At 37.2% G+C, this 10,787-nt stretch overlaps 2 protein-coding genes across 2 annotated transcripts; one reads left to right on the plus strand and one right to left on the minus strand.

The window, feature by feature from the left end:
• The first annotated feature begins 67 nt into the window (after nt 1-67).
• On the plus strand, nt 68-8,079 carry LOC114938890 (doublesex- and mab-3-related transcription factor A2). Its single transcript, XM_029313016.2, has 3 exons — nt 68-1,363; nt 4,136-4,387; nt 4,628-8,079. The coding sequence occupies exons 1-3, from the start codon at nt 1,154-1,156 to the stop codon at nt 5,315-5,317; spliced, it is 1,152 nt and encodes a 383-aa protein (XP_029168849.1). The 5' UTR covers nt 68-1,153; the 3' UTR covers nt 5,318-8,079.
• On the minus strand, nt 7,190-10,764 carry hyx (cell division cycle 73 hyrax). The gene is made up of 4 exons (XM_029313003.2): nt 10,601-10,764; nt 8,574-9,844; nt 7,942-8,083; nt 7,190-7,675 (listed from the first exon to the last, which is right to left on the minus strand). Exons 1-4 carry the CDS (start codon nt 10,729-10,731, stop codon nt 7,639-7,641), a joined length of 1,581 nt encoding a protein of 526 aa, XP_029168836.1. The 5' UTR covers nt 10,732-10,764; the 3' UTR covers nt 7,190-7,638.
• Nucleotides 10,765-10,787: the final 23 nt, after the last annotated feature.

A 10,787-nucleotide genomic window follows, 5' to 3' on the forward strand; every position in this document is an offset into this window, starting at 1 on the left:
CGCTTGTTTCTGTCGGATTATCCTATTTAGCGTCCATTTTTCCGTCCTTCAATCCTCGCTTAATTTCTGCAAAAAAAAAGATAGAGTTAGATTCGTGTGCAATGAATTATGTGATGGAATAAAATTGCTATCATCTTCAAAGAATTTTAAATTCTGTATTCTTAAGAACAAAAAATTTGCATCATGTAACACTTAACTTTTCCAAAGTTGCATTTGTTCTGTCTGCATATTCGCTTGGGGTATTTTTTCCTCACACATTCGATTAATCTCCTGTTTAATTCGCGTGTTCTCCACATCCTCGGCGAGATGTAACACACTGCCAAATAAAATAAAATCACACATGTATGTACATGTACATCCATACTTGCGCACACCGGCGAGTTTACTTGCGATTACGATACCCTGCGATGCGAGATCTCTTGTCTCTCGCGGTAGGAGTGGCGACAAGGGTAAACACAACGGAACCAATCGCCGAAGAAGGGTGGTCCGGCCGATGTTTGTCTTCTCGACTCTCTTCTCCGCTCCTGGGGATGCTACGGAATCGCGTGGAAGAGCCTAAACGTCCCGCACATTCGCGGCCAATCGAACCGAATCGCCGCCAAGCCGGAAGAAACAAAAATCCTGAAGTCGGCTATTAGATCGCTCCGCTCCTCTTTTCGCGCAGTTCCGAATTAACAATCGCAACAAGAACTCGCGGGCGAAAAAACGCCATGTGTCACAGTCCTGACCTTCCTCTTCCTGTAGTTCTCGCTTGATTTATCCGTGTGCTCTTTCAGCCTTTCTCAAGATAGAAAGTTGACTACCCGTAAGAGTTCTTCTATTTTCAAACTATTGACAGTTAATTACATAAGGGGGTAGATTATCTAAAATTAATTATTCACACTTATGTAATTGCTGAAAGTTCCACTATATATTCACGATCAATCTGTATATATCTGTCTGTTCAATTTTTAATTATTAATTCACAAAAAATCTCTTCTACATGTCCATCAAGTGCTTTTCGGATTCAGTAAAAAGGGGCACGAGAATTATAGCATAAATAAAAACTAATCGGGGGGATATTTTCTATATATTTGTACGATTCTACGACATTCGTGTGTGAAGTACGAAATATATGAACAGTCGCAAATAAAGATTCGTGTGGGACATCAGCATGCTTCGCGGCAGGAGCAAGAACAGGTCGGAGAACAACGAGAACAACGAGGGAACGGACAGTAAACAGAGGAGACCAAAGTGCGCCCGTTGCAGGAATCATGGTCTCATCTCTTGGTTGCGGGGCCACAAGAGGGAATGTCGTTATCGGGAGTGTCTGTGCCCCAAATGTTCGCTGATCGCCGAACGACAACGAGTGATGGCTGCCCAGGTAAGAATCTTTCTTTAATCTGTCAAACAATTCTCTCTCCCTCTCTTTACTTATTTTAATCTAAAAATAGAAAAATGTTCTATGATTTTTTCACATTTTAATTTACTCGAATATATTCGAAAATTACGAACGCGAAATGTCAAATCTGACAGATGACGGATATCATTTTGCGAGCGTAAGGGTAGTGCTTTTCATTCTTGCAATCACTAATTTAGTACGCGCGAGTTTCCTTCGCGCTTTGAGCAGCGTAAGGAAAATGTGAAAGAAAAATGTCAATTCGCTGCACGCGCAGTTGAGCGTAATTAACGCGCCTCCGATATTTTATTTCGCACGATATTCACCCTCCGATATTTAAAGAGACGTCCGATCGGAGCTCGTTATTGTCGAGCCGTTGATGGAAAGAGAATCTTGCGTATATAGTTCCTTTTTGCAAAAAAAAAAAAATAAGAGAGAAAAGAAAAAGTTTAAATTGACGCTGTGATTGATTCATTTATTTAAAAAAAGAGGTAATGTGAGAATATCACGGAACCAAACCAATTGCGCAGGAGGTGGGAAAAAAAGTTGCGAGTCGTCTGTTTTTAAATCTATAAATTGCAATTTCTAACAACAGGATGCACAACGATATTTAAATTATGCATTAAAACATGAGAGAATAAAGATTCATTTTTATATACTTCTACCAATTTTCATTTCCATCACTCGTTCTCTTTTCTCGAGTTATCGAAAATTGATTTCCATTTGATATCACCGAATAAATTAATATTTGCAATAATTCAAAGCGTTTAAGAGCCTCTCGTCAAATCACATTTTTCAGATCTCTCTCTCTCTTAGAATAATCACCAAATGAATAATGGCCAGAGTCATCAATCTCTTGAATTTGGCCAATATGGTATCACCGTATGCATAATGCATCTCGCGACATCCTCGTTCTCGAGAGGACAGGGAAAATAGCGGCAAAGGAGGGCGAGAGGGTGAGACGGCGAGATAAATTAAATCCATTAACGCTCAGTATAGCGTTTCATTTCTGTTTGCATAGGCATTATGACACTCGATACTTTGTTTGCGGCGAGACTCTCGATGCGGTAAACGTTCGCGCTACCCCCGGTATCTTGAAACGAAAATAGTCGACGCAGAGCGCGCGGGAGAAACTCTCTCGCGGTGGTTGTGGTCAAAAACAAAATACACGCCCGTGATCATCCGTCTAACGATAATTGCCGGTGTACAGCCGAGGAAACCGCGCGCGGTTTTGCCGCGCGAAACTTTCACGCCAACTCCGTAATCCGCGATGATTAACGCGACCGTAATATTATGAGGGGAGAAATAATATCATTGGAATTATACGCGGCTTTCTGAATTCTATGTACACGAACATATTTTTTTTAATTTACATTTTTTTCAATCTAAAGAGTATTGCCAAAAATTCCTGTCGAAATCTTCCATTCTCTAAATTGTGAAATTTACTCTTACATATGATATAAGAAATGAGCTTTGTGTTGCTATCAATATACACACATTGAGTGATATATTAATATATTTAATATATATATATATATATATATATATATATATATATTTATATCAATATATTATATATATTAATAAATTTTATAAATATATATAATATATTAATAATTAAATTATATATTATTTCATAATTGATTATGAGTATATTCTGTAAATGACTTTGTAGCAAACGCTATATATTGTAGCGAGTCCGAAAGAACATATGGCAATGTGTGTACTGACTGGCTAAATGAAATCGGATAGTTATACCTTTCGATGATCGAGCGAGATTGGAGAAAATGGATCGAAGGAACAGTTAGTAGATTCTCTTGGCATCAGCGACGTGAAAGATTATTGCGGGTGGTCCAGCTTGGAATAACAGCGCGGTAAATGCGCCCCGTATATAAGCGACGGGTCCATTTATAAGTCGAGCGCAGTCATGATCCATCACGATTCGATCGCTATATATTTGCTATGTATAAGGATTTATATGTATGACGTAGATGTGTTTCTCCATATTAATTATAACGTAGGATACCGCGCGCAGATCAATATCAAGGAGATCATATTTTTATTCGTTCCAATCTTCGTGAATTTACACTCCTTGTAATTAATTTCTAATTAGCTTGAAAAGAACATATCCAAGAATATCGTATTAGAATATCTTGTTACACAGATATTTAAAAATTGGAATATTTAAAAATTTCTTCGTTTATTTATAATACATCTCAATTATAATCTATATTATAATTGAAAAGTATCATATATATATATATATATATATATATATATATATATATATTATTTGTATTAATAAAATATTTTTTAGTATTATCATTTTTCCTTCTAGGGTTTTGTACTTTCTACTTTAAATAAAAATTTGCAAAATCCGCAATTTTCAAACATCGTAATTTTTTATGTCAAAAATTCATTGGCTTTTAATAAATACGATGGAAGAATTTCTCTCTTCGATATAAAAAAAGAAAAAAACAAAGAGCAGATAAGAGCTCTTTATGGTAACATTTTTTGATGCACTAAATATTTTTATCCTATTGATGAAGATAATCTTAAAGTGGATCAAAATGTTCGAAACCATTTATAATTATGTTTAAAAAATTCAAGTTTTAATAGACTATTTTTACGATACACATTCGTGCTAATTTGCTCTTTGTCTTTATTTTTTAACATTATGTATTGTCAAAATCATTATCACCTGTTTGATTTTAATTTTTCCATTCGAGATGAATTAAGACAGCTGTTTTCAACAAGGTTGCTCTCAAGAGACAGCAGGCTGCCGAGGACGCGATCGCCCTTAAAATGGCAAAGGTAGCAACCGGACAAAAACTCGATCGACTTCCGCCGGGGAAGATCTTCGGAATGTCTGTGACGGAGCCAAAATCGGTGATGGATGAAAATGAAGATACAATTCTTGCTTCGAAGAAGCTTGACAAAATTTCCGAGGACTCGAAGGAGCTTCCATGCGTGTCAACCAACAACACTTCTCGTCTTCAAAATTCTTCTGTACATATAAACCAAAATTTAAAAAAAGAAAAAATAATAGGATAAAAATAATCAAGTCGCGCGTAATTCAGTTCGTAATTCGTTATAATATTTATATTATATTATAAATTTAATATAATATATAATTATATTATATAATATAAATTATAATTATATCAAGTAATATAATTATAATTAAAAGATATCGTTATATACATATAAACGTGGTCCTTCATACTTATATCTCGTATTCACTCTCAGGATGACTTGGAGAACTGTTCGAAATCCAAAAGTCTTCTCTTCGACACCAGCAAGCTGGAGGGCTCCAAACAGTCCGTTCCAGTGTCTCAGACCTCCGTGGAGACTCTCGCCCGCCTCTTTCCGAACACCAAGCTGTCGGTCTTACAACTGGTGCTGCAACGGTGTGGCCAGGATCTGCTGAAGGCAATCGAGTACTTTGCGAGCGACAACCTGGGCATCGTCGAGCCAGCGATTTCGACCGGTATCGGTCACGCGTCCTCGGCCTTCCGACCTCCGCAGACGACGATCGTCGACAGCGGTGCCGGGGAACAACAACAGCAACCGATTTCCGGCACGATGCTGGCACCGATCTATACCAGTCTGTCCAGAAACGTCTACGGGGACGCGGGTTACTGCCTCCTGAACATCGTCCCGACCGCGGAGCAGTTCGCCAAGGGTACCGATCTGCCGATCGCGAAAACCGCGGCCGAGTCTCAGGAGGCCGTCGCGCTAAATTTTCGTTACAACAATTATTTTACTCCTGGTGTGCAGCAGCAACTGCGAGACGCGCATTTGTGCGCTCAAGTAGCAGCGGATCGACTGTCAGCTGCTAGATCAGCTGGCATCCTGCATCATCTGCCACCAGCTGTATTGCCGGGTATCCCTTGTGTGCAACCGAATTGCGCGCAGTGCAATTACAAATTTGCATGAATGCTTTTTTTCTGAATGGGAGGACAGGATCCGGAAAGATACAATCGTTGGAGAAGGAAGTCTCTTAATGTTAATGTTACGTTAAAGATGGAAAAAAATTATATGAATTAAAACGTATCATACTTTTTTGATCGTACTTAGAAAATTCGTGTTTTTTTTTTAATTAAAAAATAATAGTCGCATTAAATAGTCATAAAAAGAGCAAAGATACATATAATTATACATATAAAATATACATATAATTTCATTTATTTGTTATATATATATCTATAATTAGTTATATCTATATACATATATATTTTTTTTAACTGCTTTTTGGTCCATTGTAAAAGAAGAAGCAAAACATTATAATTTCGGCGCAGAAGAGAAAAGAGGAAACAACGCGGTAATTGAAAAAACACGCGCAGCGATCGCCGACCCTCAAACAATAGGGGTAGAATCGCAGCGAAGATATTGTTAGGGGTACATTCGTCGTATTTGTCGAAGTAATAGGGCGGCGATAATCTAGTTAGAAATGTTCGATCTACCATCGCGTATAAACAACCCCGGTCAATCGTATACCTCGGTCGCGCCGCGAGCGATTTACTTTGGCTTTGGTTTTAGAAGCAAAGAGAAAATACTCCGTATCCTACCCTCTTATTCCGTGAATCCTCTCGTCTCTGTCCCGTCTTCTCTCCCTCGGGAAGATCTTCGCGGCGTCGCGTTTCGAATTACAAAGCACGCGCGAAGAAACTTAATATCGCTATCGACCACTGTCGAGATGTAATCCTCTTGCTCGCAGGAGAGTAGAGACAACTTTTCGTCACGTTACCTTTTTTTTCTTGTTATACTTGACCATCTATCCTCTATTTTAGAGGACAATCCTTTATTTCAAGTAACTGTTATTCATTTTTTGAAACTCAATTTTGTCCTTTATTTTAACAATTTCATCCTTTATATTACACTTTTGTCCCCTTTATATATTTAATTTATTTAAAGTCGTCTAATGTCAAACATCATTATGTTTTTTCTTTTGCTCGCCGATCTCCACTTTGGTCGCAAACTAATTCCAAATAAAATTTTTATATTTTTGTTCTTTATTTTCTCTCACAAAAAATGACCATAGTTATACTTCATCTTTTTACCAATAAAACTAAAAATTGTGAATGGTTGTCATTTAGCGTCGAACACGCAGTATAAATGGATTCAACACTTTGTGTGAATGCGAGTAAATTACAGTTCATTTACAGCCAACATCGTTGCAGTCGTTAAAATTAAAGTTCTTCAGCTGAATCAAAATATGAATGTGAAGATGCGCTCGTGCAACAAATTTTAATTTTCCCATTGACACTACACAGATGAATAATTTTTACGTAGATTTCTCACATACAATTTTTATATATTTTTTACACAACTTACGTTATCGCGTTTAAGTATAATATAATAAATGTGACACCAAAATGTATTAATTTTTATAGTCTTAAAAATAATTGGATGCAATTTTGTTAATTTTTATTCGTATAAATGATAATGTAGAAAATGGACCTATTTTCTCGTTTCAGATTTTTGGTTTTAAAAATAACGTAAATGATACGTTTTTCAGTAAATTATTTTGGAGATAAATTTGTTAATACAATCAATATCAATCATACAACAATCAATCATTTTGGAGAGTTAATTTACGTTTCTACCCGATATATCACATTAATTGATTTGATTTCTATCTCGCTTTTATACATATATGGGCGGACAGTTGTAAAAATTATTCATGTGTTTTCTCTCAATGTCGATACTTAGTTCTTGTTGACATAAATGGATAGATAGGTAGATTCTTCGGGATCACATATCACATAATACAACAACCTTTATATCAACGAATAATAGAAATTCCTATATGCTTAGCTCGATGTTTTATTAATAACAGGCACATCAGTTCGCGCTAATTACAATCGGTATATGCTCTGAAAAATCTATACGCTGCGGCAGAATGTGTGCTGGAATCAGGATGATAAATCTCGGCAAGTAAGCCGATTATAAACGAAAATCCGAGATTCACTACTAGATTACAATCTTAAAAATATTTACGCTTAAAAAATGAATGATTTTTTTTTTCGTCAAATGGCTGTGATCAAGTTCAAATGTCACACAACGTAGTTATTCGTAATTACGTTACCTTGATGCGTCGATTAAACTCGATTCGACTTTACATTATGATACGCATTCATATATACTGTAGATATACATATATATGTTACACTTTTTTCGAACCATATGTACAACTCTTTATGAAAATATCTAAAAAATATTGAGAACACACATACGAGTCTGAATCGTATTAGGATTCAGAAACGAAGATGCGGCTTGTTCTTGATCATATGCCTGTAAAGATAGAGTTTATTTTGAATCTAGAATTTAAATGTGTAGCTATTCTTACACAAATAAAAACTGTTATTTATACAAAAAATCGTAAGACAATTAAAATTATAAATTACATTAAATTAAAAATAATAAGCGGAAAATTAATATCAGCTTAATTGAAAATTTCAAAGATAAGATTACAGATACGCGCGCGCGTATGTGTGTGCGTACAATATGATAAAAATTGCGTACAATATGATAAAAAATTAAATTTATAAGGTACTCACTTATCGAGATGTTCCCAGAATATCATTAATGCCGCTCTGTCCAAGTGCCTCTTTGTCCGGCTCAATTCGATCACCGTGACTGCCCAACGTGCTACATTCGCGTCCAGCCTCATCTCGTCATATTTCAAGTGAAATGCACATACTGTAAGAAAGAAAAGAGATAAGCGAGATTTTACTCGAAATACGATACTACTATGACTCAAAAGTTTGCGAGGTGCAGATAAAATTATATTTTTTTTATACGCAGATATAATTATTTTATTGAAAATATTAATTTATTAATAACATTTAAATGAAAACATTAAAACAAAAAAATTATATATATATATATATATATATATATATATATATATATATTGGCAAATAAAATTGATTAAATATTTCTTTTCATCATAGGATGGTCTAAACTTTTGAGTCTAACAAAATATTGATACAGAGCGAAATGCTTTAATATATTTTTCTCGTTCTCACACTTTAAGAGCTTAAAAATGTATTTAATGTAGTCCTCTCAATGTAATAAAATGCTTAATCCAACTAGTTTGTTATTTGTAAATTAATATAAAATTATATATATATATATATATATATATATATATATATAATTTTATAAAAAAAAGAAAAATTAGGCGTACTTTTTGAAAAAATTTCCACCGGATTGCCATCAAACGGCCAACCCTTGAATTGCCACGCCGGTCCCATAACGAATACGGCGACGACTCTTTCCCAGTCGGCATTGGTGAGCTTCTGCGGATTATCAACTACCCGATATGGCACGGTTAGGCCGCCTTCTTTCCGACGTTGAAGAAGCACCTCATTCTCGCGCTTGCAACCCTGCGCCCGTTTGTCCTCATTACTAATATACTTCAAATCCTGAAGAATGTCCTTGGAGTTGTACATAGTGATGAGGGATGTATTGGCGCTGGGAATGATGATGATGGGCGTTCGGCTGGGTCGTTTGTTCTGCGCTGCTTGCTGAGGCGTTAATTTAGCAGCGGAGGTCGGCAGCAAACCGGAAGTCGGCGTGCTGGACGGATTGGTCGATGGTTTTCTCACGGCGGGATTCGTACCCTCAGTCACCGATTTCAGCGTCATGCCGTGATACGTGCCCATGGTGTCGATCTTGAAGCCTTCTGTTTCCTCCTTCTGCCGGATAAAACGTTCCTGATCGTAACGATTGTATACGGCCGGCTGAGGCAAGGGTCGCATGGGGGTCGAACGTGGCGTCACCATCGGCGTGGGCACAGTCGGGCCCTTCTGTCGACCCTCCTCGCGCGCCTTGATGCTCTGCAGGATCGCGAAAATGTTCTTCGCGAAGATCTTGCCGCTGCTCTGCAGGATCGTCGCGCGTGTCCGCCACTGACGTTCGCGCGACACGATGTCCTTGGTGTCGTCCACGTCCATGTCGAGGATTACGCGTAGATCCGAACCCATGCCGATGTCGTCGTTCTCTTTGATGGTGGTGCGCTTCTTCGCCAAACGTTTCGCCTTAATCGCGGCAATCTTCTCCACCGACATCGCTTCCGACAGCGATTTGATGTTATCAACAGTAACCGAGGCCTCCTTAGGAGCGTCCAAACGTGCCGCCAGTTGTTCCTTGACCTTCTGCACGTGGGTCTCTTCAAAGCGCGGTTTCTTCGACGAACCGCTCTCCAAGCCATCCTCGGCGGCGCGTTTCACCTGCGTCGGGATCTCCAACGGTGCCGATTTATCTATGGCGGCTGACGTGGCGGTCTCGCCATTGAGGTAAGCCAGCAAGTCTTTTCTGTCAGGTCGACGCACCACCGGGATGTTTTCCGCGGCCGCTTGTCGTACATATACTGGATGTGTGAGCTGAACATGTTTGAGAAGGAATAGAAGACACTCGAGGGTATAGTATTCCTTAGGCGTGCCTTCTTTTCCGGATCTAAAAAAGCAGAGAAATGTTAGTGTCTCTCGAATAGAAAATATTGCCCAAACTATACATTTTTATTAGTAATGTTTATAATATATCTCTTAATTCCTTTAAATAAAATATAATATTTAGCTTTTGACATAATTATTTTTTATATGCGTATTACAATGTAATTTTTAATTGTAGAATATCAGAAACTAAATTGACAAGGCCTTTTAATAACTTAATAATAATTTTATTTTGATTAAAAAATTATAGAGAGAGAGCAAAGATGAAGAAATAGAAGTACTTTAACTTTAGAATGAATGGCTTCATAATTAAAACCTGCAATAACATATGATAAAAAAAATTCAAATTAAAAATCGATTAACTTATGTAAAAAACTAAATTATCTAAAACTTAAAAAGTAAACTAAAAATTGGAACTAAAAAGTATAGAAAATAACAGTGAAAAAATACAAATTCTATATTGGAAATCTATATCTCATAAGATTCAAATTTTGGAGAAATACTTTGGAGAATCGCAGATAGATGAAAATAGACATTCGCATTACTCTCTGACATTAATTTCTGATTTTCCTCTGCAACGAATTTATTTAATAATATCGAATATATTAATTTATTTATTATTTCAGAGAAACTCTCGCTCTTTCTTTCTCCTTCCACCCTCGTTCTCTCTTTCGTTCTCCCTTTAAAGATGGAACCTGAGCCAGATTGCGATCACGCGAGAAACAATTCTGACACGAAGTTCGGACGAGAAAACACTCACCCGTAAGTCAGATAATTGGTCTTAACGTTCTTCGGCCAGGAGAACTCGCCGAATATAATCTGATTCTCACGCTCGATTATCTCCTTCTTGTTGACATTGTACTGCCGCAGCAAACTCAACGGATCCGCCATGATCGCGAACTGATGTGTGTCCTGCGGCACTTCGGCCGCGCTCGCAAGACGGCGCT

The sequence above is a fragment of the Nylanderia fulva genome, unplaced genomic scaffold (assembly GCF_048542155.1).
Source record: "Nylanderia fulva isolate GAGA-0341 unplaced genomic scaffold, ASM4854215v1 Scaffold26, whole genome shotgun sequence".
Lineage (NCBI taxonomy): Eukaryota > Metazoa > Arthropoda > Insecta > Hymenoptera > Formicidae > Nylanderia > Nylanderia fulva.

Coding starts and splice junctions, on each gene's coding strand:
- hyx (XM_029313003.2), bottom strand. CDS start 10,731: ATGGCGGATCCGTTGAGTTTGCTGCGGCAGTACAATGTCAACAAGAAG. Junction 8,084..8,573: donor GGTGGAAATTTTTTCAAAAA/GTACGCCTAATT, acceptor TCTTTCTTACAG/TATGTGCATTTCACTTGAAA. Junction 7,676..7,941: donor TTCTGGGAACATCTCGATAA/GTGAGTACCTTA, acceptor CTATCTTTACAG/GCATATGATCAAGAACAAGC.
- LOC114938890 (XM_029313016.2), top strand. CDS start 1,154: ATGCTTCGCGGCAGGAGCAAGAACAGGTCGGAGAACAACGAGAACAAC. Junction 1,364..4,135: donor AACGAGTGATGGCTGCCCAG/GTAAGAATCTTT, acceptor GTTTTCAACAAG/GTTGCTCTCAAGAGACAGCA. Junction 4,388..4,627: donor CTCGTCTTCAAAATTCTTCT/GTACATATAAAC, acceptor ATTCACTCTCAG/GATGACTTGGAGAACTGTTC.